The sequence below is a fragment of the Gouania willdenowi genome, chromosome 7, assembly GCF_900634775.1.
Source record: "Gouania willdenowi chromosome 7, fGouWil2.1, whole genome shotgun sequence".
In the NCBI taxonomy this organism is placed as follows: Eukaryota; Metazoa; Chordata; class Actinopteri; order Blenniiformes; family Gobiesocidae; genus Gouania; species Gouania willdenowi.
In genome coordinates, this window is record NC_041050.1 from 20072653 (window position 1) to 20090828 (window position 18176).

Consider the following 18176-nt stretch of genomic DNA (forward strand, 5'->3'; position numbering starts at 1 on the left):
CAATACTAAGTACTAAATTTCTGAATAGCTCCAAAGAAATCTGTGTCAACAGCCCTTTGATATCATCAGCTCCCAAATATTTGCTCGTAAAATGAATCCATTTCACATTGGCTAAATCTAGCGTTGAGACTCTGCCCTTGCAGGGTTTGCAAAAAGTCACATAGAATATGTGAATCAAACCCAAGCCTAACCCTCCATTTGCCCATCCATGCAGAGGCTCTGCCATATTAAAGCTCATCCCAAACGTCATAGAGCAGAGTTAGTGTGTAGGGGCCTTAAGTAGTGAGTAAGCATTCTACGACCTGTGATGACTTTTGCAGAAGTATGGCCGTGAAATGGAGACATTCATACAAATATAATTTCTGTATGTTTCACATTGACATAAAATCACAAAAGACATGATTTGAAAAGATAAAACAAATCTGACTGTATTCTGACGTCAGATTTGATTGCACAGCCCTGGCACCTCAAAATGTAAGCACAATTGTTTGCATTCAGTCATTTCTGACCAAAAATCCAATCCTCTGATGAAATCCCCCAAATCAAGAATAAAAATGTGATGTGAGAAATCATTACATGGAAAGATATTAAGGTTGATGAATTTATGTTAGCGATGACATGACAATGGCAACACATGTTTGTATGGAGATAACGCAGTGTGCTTTCAGTGGAGTGAGGACGGCGTCTCATTCCTGCCTATCTTTTTAAAAACTCACCTATCAATTGAAGTGCCCTCCACAGCTGAGTGTGTGACTTCATTTGAAGGGACACATCAGTAGTGAGGGGGTCGTGTGTAGGAAGTGGGTTGGGATTGGGCCAAAAATTGTGCTTTTCTTTCTTTTTGTAAAACAAAATAAATTATCTTACAGCACCTGATTTAGATTAGCAATCATTAAGAGTGATTTTGAGCCAAGGTACATCTTTTCATTGAAAAAAAAAATCAAAATAAAATGTTAAATGAAACTTTGTATCCTATATTAATATACAGTCATTCTTATAAAATTGTCTTGAATAGGAATCAAATAAATACAAAAAAGTTTTTATGATCTTTCATATTTCTTCTAATAAAAAGTGCAATTAACAATATGCAGTCATTCTTGTGTTTTTAATAGGAATTATTATTGTATTGTATCACCTTTTGCATGCTTGATACATGTCGTGGGAGGGATAAAAGTACGTTAAAAAGAAACATGCTTAGAATTGTTCAATTGTGATTTGTTTTATATAATGAACATAAACGATGAGACTGAGTGACAGTGTCATTCTTTTTCATTATTTTATTTTTTAATCGCTGTGTTTCACACAGAGGTGAATTTACATGTCAACTGGTGATGCTTTAAAATTGTATCAGATGTTGAACGGGCTGAAAAACGCACACGTTCATGTTTAGTTCCATTTGTGACTGATTTGTTTTTAATTTTACGATATTACAAGAAACTCACTTTGGTCACTGAGGACATCTGCTGGCCAATATTCACGGGTTGTTTTAAGGATATTAGACTTGCTTTAGTATTAATTATCCATCGGTCCTGCTTGTGCGTTAATCAACAAAAAAACAACTCGGTTTTACGTCAATGTTTAAAATCTCCAAGTTTATTGTGAACAATCAACACTATTAATAATCATAAAACCCTAATAGAAATAAGCATTGAGGTACAGTAGAAGAAGACAAAATCATTCAATATCTACATCACTTCAGATAAAATAATGATTGATCAGCAGCAATTAATTTCACCTACATCTGTTGATGCTATGTAACCAACAAGTACTGTGTAAGAGGCCCTGTTCACCATTATTGCCATTGGTTGGAAGTCAGATAAGCAAAGGGTTGTCCAGCACGGCCACTCCTGCTGCCACGCCTCCGTCTTGGTGCTCTGAGCTTTTGGTCCTCAGCAGATGACCCACACACTCATTCATTACCATGTGTGTGCCCTGCCTTGAAAGGACACAGGGATTAGAGTATTAGAGAAACCAATAGGATCAGAGCTTTATCATCAGAAACACATACCTCACATATGTTCCAAACACTCCCAGTTCACTGAGGCAGTCACTGATTTTAAGAGGAGCATCTCTTCGCAGTAGGTAGTTCTGTTGAGGAGTCGGCTGGATTTTATCCATTAGAATGTAAGCTGTTCGCTCACTGCTCTCTTTTACTGCCTCCAGTACCTGACAGATCTCAGTCCCATATATGTTGTTACCTACAGAAACAACATACCAGTAATAATACATTTTATTTGTAATTCAGTGCCTTTCACGTCACCCCAGGTCACTTAACAGTACATGATAAAATCACAGTAAAATTTGAGCTAAAACAGTATAAAAACAACAGTAAGGCTGAAGCTAAAACACAGGGACAGAGCGGGGAGGGTGTCAGGTGGGAAATGCTGTTTTAAATAAGTGTGTTTTGAGTCCAGCTTGAACTGTGAAAATGAGTCCATGTTCCTGAGAACAGGACTGAGCCCTGGGGCACACCTGTAGTGACGGGGGAGGGGTTTGATTTAAAGGATTTGAGCTGGATGAACTGAGTAGTCATCCATCCATCCATCCATCCATCGCTCCTTTCTAGGAGTGCCTATCGCCAACTGTCATGAGGTGCTAAGCAGGGGTACACCTTGGACAGGGCGCCAGTCCATCACAACAAGATAATTATTCAACAGTAAACAGTTTACACACGGCACATAAATGACAGGATTTGAGCTTACAATGTTGTCGCTAGTACTAATTAACAAGAACAGTCTGATATGATACAATTATTTTAAAGGCAAGATTCAATCAATTGTGAGTCCTTGTCCAGAATTCATTTATATGGGAACACTATGGTATAATAATGAACAAACAGAGGGGATCATGAACCTCATGCATTTAGAAATGCACAACCATTTGCATGCTTGTAGTTTCAAATCAACACAGATGCTGAAAAGCATTTAACATTTTTTAATGTCATTCATCAACATTTAGAAAGAAAATGCTTCATTATTGTTGATTATTATCAAAATGCAAATGATACTGTCATTAATTGCTAGAAAACAATATATTTCCTGCTTAGCACAAGAGTAAAAAGCTTTGAGTTACAAATGACAATGCCCATTTATTTAGGCCAAATGTTTACATGATAGCTGTGATCCATCCTGACTAACTGTACACTTTAACAAAATATGGCACTTGTAAAACCTGCCCAACCTGACCACGGCGACCCCGGACCAAGGTCACAGGGACGAACCTGCCCCCAGCCACTACCCAGCAGGCTAGCTGCCAACCAGCAGGACCCCACCCACCCGCATGGTGCAAGGACCACAACGCAGGCCCTGCTGACTACCAGACAGTATAAGTGCCGGGGCAATGACCCACACCAGCACGTGCACACCCGACCGCGGGGTACACACAATTAGCCTGTTTTGGTCCCAATTTTCTCCCTTCCCGACCATGGGCAACCAACGGCAGATTATTTTACGTCTTATCAAATTATGGATAAGGAGTCTTACCTCCTACTGTTTAATTTGATTTGGTTGACTGGTGATAGCCAGGTGTATCACTGTCCCTCTTTATTGGTGAATAAACTAGAGTTCAGAGTCGGCTGTGTCACTTGCTGTGTTGGTCATGTTCTTACTGATAATTAACCGTTAAAGGTGATGAATAGAAGCGACTGGGACCACCCCTTCTTGGCGATCTTGTTTTATTCCGCTCCCGAGAGCGATCGCTGCATTCTCATACATCCAAACAAATCGATCTTTGAAGAAAACGCTCTCTGAGCCGGAACAAATAGGCAGGTGTGAATATGCCCTGTGAAACACATAATGCAGCGTTCCAGGCAACTTGAAATTCTGCATTTGCAGAGTTGAAAACTCCAATCTTCGAGTTCAACTAAGTTCAGCTGCAGCACATCAAAATATAAAACGTAGCTGACTGATACATTAGATTTTTCCCCTGACTTTACTGAGTAAGCGTGTCAACTTCAGGTGGCATTCAAAGTCACTATTTCAAGCAGGTTGTCAGAAAATTGCTTGGAACGCAACATTAGATCACAATGTTAGCTCTCGTTTTATCATGGAAAATTACTGGCTTGGCTGAAGATCGGTTGTTGGAAAGAATCATGTGGTGTACCGTGTTCAGATTATGAAGAACACCACACAGTACAATCAAAACTGTTCCATGCCTAATTTTTTTTACCTCATGTGTGGTGTCTGTAACAGACTAAAAAAATCAATAAAGCTGCTTTCTGTAAAAGAATAAACGTTTGGATGTTTTACTGTAATGTGTTGGTGACATTTGATACGTCAAGTGCACTCGTTTAGGAGTTTTCCTACATTTCTACACTGGCTTTGCAGACATATTTATTGTTTCATATTACTTTTAAATGGAAGGTTCAACACTTTGACAAATGTACATTGTGATGAAACTGTCATGATGTTATCATTACTGAACTTCATATAAAACCCTGGTCCTACACCAGAGCAGCGGTTATGGAGAATGCTCAAGCTAGCCATCAGGGGGCAGCTGAGATGGATAGGACCCATCATTAGGTTTGTCAAAAGAAAACCTAAGTTCACGCTGCATTAACAGGGAAGAAATCTTATAGGCCCCTTTTATGAGCACTGGGGCAGAGACTCTGTCAGCAGTGTCCTGGGAAGAGCTGAGGAAATGAATTCACCAAGCATTGGAATGTTCACCCACAAATAGGGAACATGAGCTAGGTTTAAACCGTCGTAAGACAGGTTTGTTTTGCCCCAATGATGATGTGTTGTTGCAATAATAATCCTGCTTTGCGGTTGTACGGGTGCACACCGCAAAAGGGTCAATTGAGCCATCACAAAACTGCTGGGTAATAGCTGTATCCAGTGACGGCAAAGATGGAACAGTTTAGAATTTTAAATTACTAATAATTTAATATAAACGAGCTAAATACTTGTTATAATTCCCACATTGTTTAACAAAGAGCCCAAGGGACTTAATCGAGGCCTCTTGTTGGAGTGTTTCATTATGATGGTATTTAACCGAAGATAAGACCAAAGGACTCTGTACCTCCTCCTTCTCGCTGAGGCTTCAGGACGAAGCGATCTGGTGTAGCCAAAGCCATTGCTATGTTCTTATCCCCCTCTGCACCCTGACAATGACGGCATAAACAAAACATAAAACCATAAACCATTAAGAATGCGAGATTTCATCTATAAAATGCTCATACTTATTAAATACGGCCCTCTTTTTGTGTGTGTCTCTCACCATGTCTAGTGTGTAAAGGCCTGCAAAAGTGGCTCTAATTTGTTGGACAGCTTCAGGGTGGTCAGGCAAGAACCTTTCTAGGACACCGGGTTTGGCAAGAACCTGCTGCACCTTCTTGGTTCCTGCCAGGTGAGTGTTGATATCAGGACATTTTACAGCCAGAGAACGCTCCATCAGCAGGCGAGCATCCCAGGCCTGAGTTACGGACAAAAAGCACTAGATCCTGATTCTGAAACAGCACACTTCAACATTTGGCCAAATATTTAATCAGAACAGCAATGACCAGAGTGATTAGCACGCCTCATCTTTCAGGAAACATCTTTTTAGAGGCAACTGTTTCTGACAAAGCAGGGAGCCCACTCCCCGGCAGAGCATCACTGGTGAAGAGGCAGCAGCAATGACTGGGCCATACAGACACCCCAACATTAGAAAAGCCTCACACCTGTTCAGAAATGTAGTTCTGAGGCATGTAGCCATTCCTGAAGTAAACCACTGCCACCTCTTGGCCATCGCTGAGATGAGAATAAAAAACATGTTTTCTGATTACTAAAGATGTTATTTGTATTTCAGTGTGGTAAAATGATCACGTTGAATACAATAATTCAATCCAGCGGATGAACACAGACTTACACAAACAGCCTCTTTTCCTTATCAAGAAATCCTGTTTTACTGACGTGATCAAAACGCTTTCTTATTGTTCTCATGCCTCTGAAACACAGGAAAACCACGGCTTTTCAGGTTAGAATTAAATTAAATTGTCCAATACAAACACCACACACAACAAGCAAACGTTTGGTTAAATTAAGAAGTTAATCATGGTTGGGGATATTGTTGGCATATAGCATTCTTAGACATACCTTTTCCATAGTTCATTCTCAACGAATCGATGGTCAAAGATGTTTCTTTGGCTTTCTTCCACTAAGAACATGACGACTGCTCTGCAAGGACCACAATAAAAAAAAAAAATCCTCAGAGAGCAATCTTGGAAAATAGTGTTAACATTTCTTTCTTAAGGACTAGTAATTTATTGCACAAAAATGCTGAGCAGGTTTGATTACAGTGTAAATGAAAATTAATTTCAATTTCCAGCAAGACAATAAAGCCAGAGAGATGATTTGTTGTTGTGATACAGACAAAGGTGTGTGTAACAATAGTAGCACGTGTGCACTTTTCATATGCACTGAGTAACTTTATACAATAAGTTTGGTAGCTACTGTTTTTTTAGTCTTTATCTAAGAAAATCTTTGCTAAGAACAACAGAGTGATGTGCTGCCAATAAATGATCAAAGTATGCTGAGATGTGTTCAAGTAAACTGATAATGGTAAGATATTTAAAAGACTGTATTGTAGTAAATGGGTGATGTGTTATGCACCACTTTCAAAAATGATGCGAGTGTGAAACCAAACTGAAACAAATCAAATGTGTAAAAACATTCCTCTTCCCCCAACCAATAGAACCAAGTTATATTGATTATTGTGGTCTGAAAGCAACTTCAGTGACCCATATACTGTGGTGTATTTTGTGTTTACTTGTGTTATCTTTGACAAACGCTTACATTTGTTTGATGATCTGAAACATTTAAGTGTGGAAAACACGCAAAAAAGTAAGAGATCAGGAAGGAAGCGAACACTTTTTCACACTACTGTAGTGCTTTGCTTTTCCAGTGAACATTTCCCACCTTGGCGCTCCATAGAGCTCCCAGGCTTTGGCGATCCCTCTTGCCAGACCTGCAGCTGGATTGTTGTCTAGAATTTGCTGGCTCTCTTCTTTCCTGCCTGCCACTGTAAGGACAAGTCTGTTTAACAATAAACAGATCACAGATTAAGAGAAAGTGATGACTCACAAGATCTATTATTAAGTACCATTCTATAGCACACTACAATGATGATGCAACCTTATGTTGGTCTGTAAATGAAGTAAATTAAAATAACTGCCTTGAATAAATTTGCTCTCGCATCATGGCTGTATCAAACACCTTGAAATAAGCCACTGTCTCTTTAAGAAGATCCTACCCGTTCCGACACGCCCCTTCAGCACGCTGTCTGTGGCGTCATCACAACACTACTGCATCTCCTCCACACGCATTGAAACTACTATCGATCTTCGGTGCATTTTAATTTGACTATTGGAAAGGAGCTACACTTTATCACTTTGTGAACAATGGTCACGCAGGATATTGTGCATCCGAACCAATTTGATCCTGCGTCTGACCTGGAAAGTGACTTTGAAGACGAACCTGAGAGAGTTTAGAGGCTTTGTGTCTGCTTTGTAATATTCAACCTTCTTGTCATAAATAAATAAAGAAATACATGTAATTTTGAAGCTACATTTTACAATTTAGTAATATATAATGAAACTATGTTGCAATTAAATCATAAATATAACATAAAATGCACAATCTTTTTTAACACATAGGGCAACAGCTAAATGTTTGATTAATAATTTATGTTATGTTTAAAGCAACATAAATAGTTAGAGGTTTGGCTAAGGACAGTTATGTTACATTATGAAGCTACATATTGCTTTGAAGTCGCATACATCATTATGAAGTTATGTTTTGCAATAAAACACTGTGCTGCAGCCTGCTCGAGACCCGGGGGAGGGGCGCTCTGCTGTGGAGCGGTGGGCGGTGACGAAAGGTCAGAGGTGTTTCCAGGAGGTGGGGGCGTTCCTAGGAGGACTCAGGCAAATCTACACCTGAAATGGCTGCTGTCAGAGTTTTTAAAGATTACTCAAACATACATGAATGAGCCAAGGCAACACTCCAGGCATGTTTTTAATGAGAGAATGACATTGTAACTTGAAAAAGTCGATTTTACATAATGCCCCCCCTTTAAAAACACTGTGAGGAATATTGGTTTGAATTTATTTCAATGAGCTAACTGATTAGGAAATTGATGAGGTTAATTTAGAGAAATGGAAAGGGTCACTTTTACATTGATATCACAGTGTAAAATGCTGCAGACTGACTTACCTGTGTACATCTGGCGTGCGAGAGGAAAGGCCCCCAAAACTTGCAGCAATAGTGTTAATTTCAATCTGCTTTAGAGAAGAAGTCCCGTCCCCTCCCTGGTCCAACATGTAATCAGAGCGATTGAGCCCCAATACGATATCCTGAAGAAAGGGTAGAGAAAAGGTAAAAAATCATGAAGTCCCAGATTTTCCTTTGAGGAAACTACCCATCGTTCCCAGGTCACGGTTTCAACGAATAACACAGTAAATAATTAGAAAGCACTCAGAGCACAAATATCGCCAAATATCCTCTCGGCCAGATATTGGCAGTTATTTGGATCAGTGATCGTTCACACTTTAAAGGCTCGTAAGAAATTTCTAGCACGTAGCTATGCTGGAGTACGATCAAAACAAAGTGAAATGAAACATGACTAAGCATGTTATGCACAAAGTCACCAGCAGGGGTTGTTACTATTGGCTATTAAAAGTGAAACTGAACTGAACTTATGACTAGAGCAGGGGTCACCAACTTTTCTGAAACCACGGGCTATTTCCAAAGCACTGAATAAGCTGAAGTTTGATATACAAAAATTTCACGATTTCATTTTAATTCAAGTAATTGTTTCATTTTCAAATGACCACTGTTGACACATTTCACAGGATATTATTAAGTTCCTATTTTACTAGCCACTACTTTTAACTAATCATTAATTATTTATTCATTTATTTTTTACAATAATTATGTAAGAGTTTATAAATATTCACTTTTTGAAAAGACAATAATAATGCATTGGATTTTATATAGCACTTTTTCATTGACACTCAAAGCGCTTTACATTGATGTGCAATATTCTTTCACTCCACAGACGGTGGTGGTAAGCTACTATTGTAACTACAGCTGGCCTGGGGGAGACTGACAGAAGCGAGGCTGGCATAGTGTGCCATTCCAACCTGGAATTATCAGTGGTCTCCATCCAACTACTAACCAGGCAATGACAGGCAGGTATGGCCACATTACAAATCCAATCCAAACCCAAACTCCATAACATCTTTGACAAAATATTATCAATGATACTTGAACACATAAAAGAAGAAAAAAAATCTAATATAGTTAATTTAATACAAAAACTTAGGTGGAGCAGTATTTAACTCTACTAAAGCACTAACTACAGTACATCTGTCATCTGTATTGATCTTGGTGAGATTAAATCAGATTTTAGACAGAGCTCATTGGTGAATAGTGCTCTGTTAGAACAGGTCTCAGCACACTTCAAATAATCCATGCTGTCTACATCACTGACATTGCTTGTGATTGGGTGTGAACTAAAGCAACCACTGAACTGAAGCTAGAGAGCTGAGCCAGCTCTCTAGCTTCAGAAAGCTAGAGGACAGGTGAAAGGTTTGCAGGCTCTGATGCAAGAGATGTTTGATGCCACACACAGAGTAGAAAAACCCTTCACTTTCATCAGGGATTGGGTCAGGATTCAATGCCTCCACCTCAAAAATAATCTGCAATCATACTGGTCAAATCTCCTAAACTAACACTCAATTTTTGAACATTTTAACATGAGACCTACCTGAGACTTGCCCTCCTTTAAAATCATTTGGTGGATCTTGAACAACCTTGCTGTAAAGTCATCCACTGCAATAGTGCTAAAACAAAGTCAAAATGGTAATATCGTCACAGTCATAAAGTATCCACAAACATAGAGTTAAGGTCACAATTTTAAGGGTTGATAAATAGAAAGGGCTCAACGGAAAATGAAACAATGATGGTCACTGCTTGGTGACAAGTACTGCAAATAACTAAGTGAGTATGTCTTTGGGCTGCTCCAGCTTCACTTTTATTTAAAGAATGGCATATTTTGCATGGGAAAAAGATGTAAGCTTGGGGCTTAGCGTTGATGAGAATTGATGTAATCTGCAAAACAAAGAGCACAACATCTAGCCAGAAATAATGGATAAGGGAAAGCATCATTAAAATTAATCATTATTCTGCTACAGGACAATCTGCATCAATTTCTATGATGGCTCCTAACCGATTACACTATCCTGTCATTACAGCAAGTAGAGAGTTTACTTTTCTGTTGGCTACACTGATTTATAAACTGTCACCAACGTCTCACCTAAGTGATGTCATGAACCTGCCTGTAGACAGTGACATTTCTTTTTATGAGGATGAAGTGAGGTGTGGTGGGGGACTATTAACTATTAAAACCACAATAAACTTTTTTTTAACACTGAGCTCACTGCTAAGACAGGTCTTTCTATACCAGGGTACACAACAACTGTCAGAGACTGTAGTGCAACAAGATCAGGGCTCTAATTTAACACCCAAAGCTCAGTTGCCATGTCAGGTAAGAAGGGCAATCACATCAATTTTTTGGCCAAAACGTTACTGAATCAATTTAAGTCACTGAAATGTTTTGGATTTTATAGTTCGCAGTGAACCAGTATCATCTTTGAATTACATCGGCCACGAATCATGATACGAATCAAATGGAAATGTTTGTTCTCTTGCTCTCATTTCTTCTTTATTCTTCTTAAAATCTCTGCAACATCTAACAGTACAAAATACAAATTCTGGCAATTACATAACTGGTCTTAAAACTTTTCCCAGGACTGTACATATTTGTGGCATGTATAAGAAATCAGCCACACAATACTCACAGCTTGGCCTTTTTAGATAACCATGTAGTTCAATTCCATAATTAGGGCTGGTGCCTGATAGTGACTGATACTGAATAAAACGTGTCCAAACCCACTGTATCCCTAACAACTATATTATATATGATATATTAAGCATCACACAGGAATAATGGTGGCTCATACCTGGCTAAGGCCTCTTGCAGAAATTCAGAGTCCTGGCTGATCTTGTCTACAAGTGTGTTATAGAAAGTCTGCACAGCCAATGCCTGGTGGAACACAGCTTTGGGCACAGGCGTAGGAAAAAGTGTAAAAGGAGCATACGACACCAACTGTAGAAAAAAAAAATTGTTAAGAGGTGAGAAGAGGAATTCTGACATCTGAAACATGATTTTATGAAATGTTTAAACAAAACTTTCTGATCCCTGCAGGTGAAATGAGATGTGTCCCAAGTCATGTAGCCAAGTGAGAAACCAACCTCACTTAATGATCTCACATTTTCTGTGGCTTGCAAATGATTATAAATTGATATCTTAATTAGTCAACGAAAATGTAACACACTCAGGTTTTCAAAAAATGGCACGAAGATTAGCTTAGATTAATCTCTTCTCTGATTCATCTGTTTTTTATGTTTTGTCCAAACCTGCGGTTTAAAATACTGACTGGAAGCAGTTCAGAACATTTTTGGATAAAATAAGATGATACTTTATTGTTCCCAAAATGAGGAAATGTAGTTGTCACAGCAGGGATAGGAATGACAGGAAAACAACAAAATAAATAGTGAAAAGACAGATTTAAAAGTCCTATTTTACATGAACCTGATGACTATAACATTGTCCAACTCAACAGAATAGATCAAATAGACTAATACTTTAATGTCTCTGACCACATTGCCCAAAAATATTAGACAATAAAGATCATTTTAGCAGCTACTGAGTGAAGTTAGAGCGCGCTGAGCTCACCTGGCATAGTGACGGAGTGCAAGTGGGGCGCCAACCTGAGGCTCTGGGGCCTAAAGTGGCTCTTTGACTCTTTTGCAATGGCTCCCTACAACTTTAAAAAAAAAACTATTGAAATAAATAGTTGTGATTTTTTTTTGTTTTTTTTTTTTACAGAGGCTATTAATAATTAATGACAAATAAAATCAAGATATAACAATTTGTTAACCTAAAAATAAATCACGTAGTGCAATGACTCAGCACCTTCCTACTTCACCTCCTGCAACATCTACAGACCATCAACTTTCCTGCACCTGTGACTAATTTTAAGTTTTAAATCCCTGGTAAGATAAACTAAACTAACAAAAACACTATTCTGGAAGAAAAGATTTTAACTGGGTGGGAACTGATTAATTAAACGCCATTGTGCCGGTTAAATATGCATGTTTTATGAGTGGCAAGAAATTAGTAATTAGCATGTGTTGATCACATGATCATGTGCTATCAAATTCAAGTTACTTTTTGTAGCCTTTCAAATACATTAACTAAAAAAATATTGTTTATATAACATTGTGTTAATGTAAACTGAGATGCGTATGAATTTGAAGATGCAAGATACTGTTTTATTTCTTGATGTCAATTTATTTTATTTTATTTTAAACTGTTTTTAATTTGCCATTTACATGATCAATAAAAATCACGTCAAAGTAAATCAAACATTATTCTACATAATTTTAACTGTATAAAATTTAATTAACTGTATTGTCTTCATTGAGAAGGTATTTTTTTGGCTACAGGTGAAATGAGGCAAAAATGGCTCCTTGTAGACTAAAAGTTGCAGACCCCTGACCAGGGGAAGACGGTAAGAACTGGACCCTGTGAATTGAATTCCAGTTATGCTACTGTTAAGTTAATTCAAGTACAGCCTTTCTGCAAAATAAAAAACAGAATACATGTAACCTGTTGTTGTGCTTTGCTGCTATCTAACGCATTTTTGTTACATCTTTAAATGATCTGTTATTTTAACCACTGCTTGAAAACTTAATATTGACACTGAAAGAATAAAACATTTTGCAAATATATCTCGAGTCACTGTCAATCTTTACTTCAACTACAGTAAGTCAACTATTCATCAGCATGCATGGCTTGAAAAAAAAAAAGGGTGCGACCAAATTCTGTGCTGGTGCGACCAACTGAGAAAGTTAGTCGTACCAGTGTCACCACTGGAAAAGTTTGTGTAGAGCCCTGAACATTATTGTTGTCAACATTTTTTTAAAACAAATTGTAGACTAATGTAACAATTTATCATAATAATGCAAGTATTTTTCTTAAGTATTTGTGACGCACCTTGAGGAAACCAGGAACAAGTGGGCCAGAGAGCGCTTTACGTTATTTACAGATTCTAAGAATGTGATTTCTATGCCTTCTAATGATGTCAAACACACAGAAATCAAAGAATCATAAAAATATTTGAAGAAGTTAAAGCCATTTGAATGTTGGCACTCTCCAAAGTACATAAGAAAGAATACGGCCCTCAATGGTAGGTGCAAATTATGAATTACAGCTGAAATGGAGTATTTTTGTGGTGACCAATGTCATCCAGTCTGTTTGGAGGCGGGAGACGAGGAAAACAAACATGCACGCACATGACAATATATCTAGGGATAAAAAGATTAGTTAATTTATTAGTTATCATCCCAGGCTTAGTAAATGCAGCTTGAAATAAAATAAAAACCAACCCTGATTAAAAGCCATATTTTGCTTAATTGGTTTATCAGAGTCATTTAGCAAACACATCACGAGGGATCAGAATCCTGATGCACCTTTAAGTCAAATCAATTACAATTATAGAGACTGTGACTTGATTATTTCTCCCATCCCCTATAAATCACACAGCAGTTTCACCTATGAAGGTCAAAACAACAACACACTGGAGTACCTCGGATGACATGGGGGTCTCTTGGGTCCTCATCAGTACACCATGCAGAAGTGCAGCATCCTTTGCCACTTCTGCTAATTCTTTGACCTGATCAGCATTCATCATGACTGCACAGGTGGTGTTTCCTGGGTGATTTTGAGTCACCTGCAATTCAAAAGACAGAAGCAAAGTTAGAGTCAAACTAACCGTTACTTCAATGTGTCCTTAACTAGTCCTTTTGTGGGTTGTGACGGATTGGCTTAGGACCGTGACAAGAATAAAACAGCAAGAGGTGAATACAGTCCAATAAGAGTCCAATGATGATGCTAGCTCTGTGAAAACAAAAGGAAAAAGATAACACAGAGATAAACACACCCACTTGGGGTTGTCAAAGAGTGTTTTTACCTATTTTTCTGTAATGAGGGATATTATTTGCGCACTCACAAATGCATGCTTACACTTAGCATCGCATATGGTTTTGAAACATCGCTTCTCATACACCAATACATGTCACATGGGTTACTGAGACAGGTTAAGGGACGGGGGCCCAACGAACAAGAAGGGGCTAAGAAGATAAAGCCAAGGGAAGGGACCTTGCTCTCTTTTGGCTTCCGAAAATAATGATATTGTTCCAAAACATGCATCAGCGGCATTTCTGGCTCAATTTTAAATAAAGAGAGAGAGAGAAAAAAGAGGGTCATATTGTTTTTTCCATTTTAGAATGTAAATTAAAATCTGAGGCCCTAATGATACCACGGCAAATGGGCCACACCTGCTGTTACTGGGCGAGTCTTAAAGATGCAGTCGGCAACTTTCAGATCCCTCCCCGCTGCTCTCTAGCCCTGCCTCCAAACTTTCCAAAGTCCCTCCCTCAGAGGAGCTAACAAGCTAACGTTAGTCCGGCAGCAAGCTTAAAAGCATATTACTGCAGCGCTTCTCTCTCTCTCTCTCTCTCTCTCTCTCTCAATGTGCACACACCTCAGCAGCAGCAACAGCAACAACAACACAGTGTCACTTACAGCAGCCTCCGTGTGGGAGGCACACGAACAACACATGTACCACAGAGTTCTAGTGTAACAATTACAAATCAATCAATTCAATCTTCTACTCTTCCAGACCATACACTGTAAAAAAGACAGCGCTTCAGTCCCGGGAAGGGGGCGGGGACTGAGCAACAGCTGTCAGACAGTCCATCAAACACAATCAAGGCTCTGATTGGTTCTTTTTGCTCGTCGCGGTGCATTCCGGCAGTCTGCCAAAGGCTGCAGGAGCAGCAGGCGGGACTCAATGATCCCGTTTTTTTCTAAACTACTAGTTTCATGTAAGGCTGTCCTTACATAGTGACAGCTTTAGCAAATATGACAAAAAGCCACTTTTATAAGAGTTACGGACTGCACCTTTAACTACTCAAGAAGCAACGCCCATATTCAAGGCATTTTTCTAATTTCCCCCTAGTAAAGGGTAAATGGACTTGATTTATATAGCGCTTTATCCCTACACTGAAGTAGTCCCAAAGCACTTTACATATCAGCTCATTCACACTCACACACCAATGGGACAGAGCTGCCATGCAAGTCAACCACTCCGAGCAACTTAGGGTTCAGCGCCTTGCCCAAGGACACTTTGACACACAGACAGGTAGGTATAGACTGTCCATCAGAAGACGACCCCTCTACCACCTGAGGCACAATCGCCCATAGTGGCAGGTCAGCAAAAACCTGTGGGTAGACACTTTTGTCATCACTATAGATACACCGAAGAATTAATCAGCGCCCAAATAGTGCAAAAATAGTGATACAATCTTGATTTTACAGATAAAACACTGTGATATAATTTTTTTTCCATATCACCCACTCCTACTGATACTGTTCATGGATTTCGGCATCGGTGAGCGTCCGTCCTCTCCCTGAACACCTTCTTCCTCTCTATATTTCTTATTATGAATCACTGGATCCTCAATAAATGAACATACCATGCAGGAAACGGGAGGTGATTAATTAGCACGTATCTTCATATAGGCATTAATTTAACGCTTAAATACACATAGGAGACATTTAAAACGTAATAATACGATGATTCTATCATCATTTGTATTTAAAATCATAATCAAACATTTACTATAATATTTTGTTTAATTTCCCTTTAAAATACCGCATTAAAGCCGTAGATAGTGAAAAAAAATGTATAACAGAAGTCGTTTTGACTAATTTTTCCATTTGTGGATCTTTGTTGAGCGTTTCAAAACACGGGTTTTTGTCATTTCCAGTGAGTACGAGTATTGTGACGCTTAAAGTAATTTATTTTGTTATTAATATTTACCAAATGATTTAGAAAAAAAACATTCTAAAGAATTCACTACTGTAACAATAATGTTGGTCTTTCATTGGTCTGTAGAATGCTGAAGTGAAAATGGGACTTTTTCAATGGTTGAGAATTTTTGTTGAAACCGTCAACAAAATATGGCAAAGCTGAGCTGAGCAGTCTTCTAACATTTTACAGCTGAATAATAATCATATTTAGGATGATACATACAACTAGTATTTACTACTAAAACAAAGGAACTTATTGATTTCAAGTGTGAATTTCAAAATGTAAACTGCTTAAATATATTTGCATAAATATTTGGTGAAAACTGTCTGGGATTTATAAATATTTCCAAGTACCCCTAGGGGTACACGTACCCATGTTTGGAAAACTTTGCAGTATAGAGAGTACCCGCATGGTAAACTTCTATTAACTATTAAAACTGTCTAATGGACACGTACAAATGAACTGTACTCGTCTTTCTTGTTATTGTAAACAAAGTTCGATGTGCACTTGTTTTAATTAACAGTTATGGGTTTAACCTGGAAATAAACCTGAGCTGGGTTTGATGAAACCCCCCTGGTGTAAGGGTTAGGACTAGGACTAGGACTAGTCCTTTGCCTGAGTGTCGAGTAGCTTTTAGACAATTACACCAAAATATGAAAGCTGTCAGACTGAACTTTTAAAAACTCCCTCTAGTGAGGTGTGGGTGTGCAGAACCTCCGACAAGTGTAAACGTACCGCTGTTGGTGTTCGTAGGTATTTGGAGAGGGCCGCTTCCGACAATGGCGTTAGCAGTTAGCTAGCAGTTAGCTGTGTTTACAAACACGAAGCCTTCCTTGTTCTCCGTGGGTTTTATTATGTTCCAAACTTTCACACAGCTACGATAGTAAAACTACTTTCTCACTGACAGCCTGTAACCTCTTCTTCTTCCTTCATTATTTGCGTGTTGCAACCAACTTGAATAGATGCATATCGCCACCTACTGTATGGAGGCTGTAAGTCATAGTGCCATGTATAATTATTTTTTTATTTTTTTTCTTCAAAAAAATAGTTAATGAACCAAAAGACAAAACATTGTACTAACGATCAAACAACAAATTGGGCTATTGAAATGTTTTTTTCACAAATGAAGTTATAAGCCTTTTCACTCTGGAACATGAGTGACATGCTTGTTCACTCTGTTGATATTTCCAACTTAGCGTTTGTAATTTTATTCCAGAGATCTTTAGCGTTTTAATAGTGTTTATATGATTAATATTACACTTTTGGTCGATCACAGCACTTTTAAAAACTGATGGAAGCAGCTCAGCAGCACAGTTTAGGTCACGTGATAGGTCAGTCATTGGCCAGTTTAGGTCACGTGACTAAGACTAACCCTAACCCTAAAAAATTTTTGCAATATCATAGAAGAGACACATATTTTGCAAAGAGTTTAAGCTCATTCCTCCAGTGGGTAAAGTTTGGCTTGGATTTCAAGAAACAACATTTATGAATACAGTATTTTCCTAACAAAACAATATTATTCACACCAAAATCAGTCTATCATTAACGAACAAGACAAATTTGACATTTAATACAGTGAACGTAGTAAGTTGAATCCCTTTTGAATGAAATCAATTCTGAACATAACTCCGAACACTCTGCACTATGTCACACAAAAATAAAAGAATAGAGAATGGCTTGCTGTTGAATATCTAGGAGTTTGATTGGCATCTTGTTAATTCATAATCACATTTTAGAAGATGGTGTACTGTGAAGTAGGGGTTCAAGCCCTGGGGTGAACACTTTGGTCCTTTCCATGTGGAGTTTGCATGTTCTCCCCGTGCTGTGTGGGTTTTCTCTGAGTACTCTGGCGTCCTCCTACAATCCCAAAACATGACTGTCAGGTTGATTGGAGTTTTTAAATTGCTCATGGAGTGAATGTGAGTGATTGTGTGTGTTGCTCTGCCATGGACTGGCACCATGTCCAGGGTGTACCCCTGCCTAATGCCCAATGAGAGCTGGAGAGAGGCACCAGCAGACCCAAGCGACCCTAAAAAAGGGAGAAGCATGTCAGAAAATGGATGGATGGACATTTCAGAGAAAGTACAAGTACAACAAAAACATCTATTTAGTAGTTTAATAATGCCTAGATCCAGTGTGACATACTCATATGCTGGTTTTAGTAGAAAAGGAAGCTTTGAAATTCTCTCTAGCT

The 18176-nt window shown here is 38.5% G+C and overlaps 1 protein-coding gene across 1 annotated transcript; it reads right to left on the reverse strand.

The window, feature by feature from the left end:
- Positions 1-1577: 1577 nt before the first annotated feature.
- On the reverse strand, positions 1578-16942 carry gss (glutathione synthetase). The gene is made up of 13 exons (XM_028453632.1): positions 16718-16942; positions 13694-13837; positions 11003-11148; positions 9748-9823; positions 8193-8332; positions 6897-7013; positions 6075-6155; positions 5848-5925; positions 5660-5729; positions 5218-5412; positions 5020-5101; positions 2009-2198; positions 1578-1936 (listed from the first exon to the last, which is right to left on the reverse strand). Exons 2-13 carry the CDS (start codon positions 13796-13798, stop codon positions 1813-1815), a joined length of 1404 nt encoding a protein of 467 aa, XP_028309433.1. The 5' UTR covers positions 13799-13837; positions 16718-16942; the 3' UTR covers positions 1578-1812.
- Positions 16943-18176: the final 1234 nt, after the last annotated feature.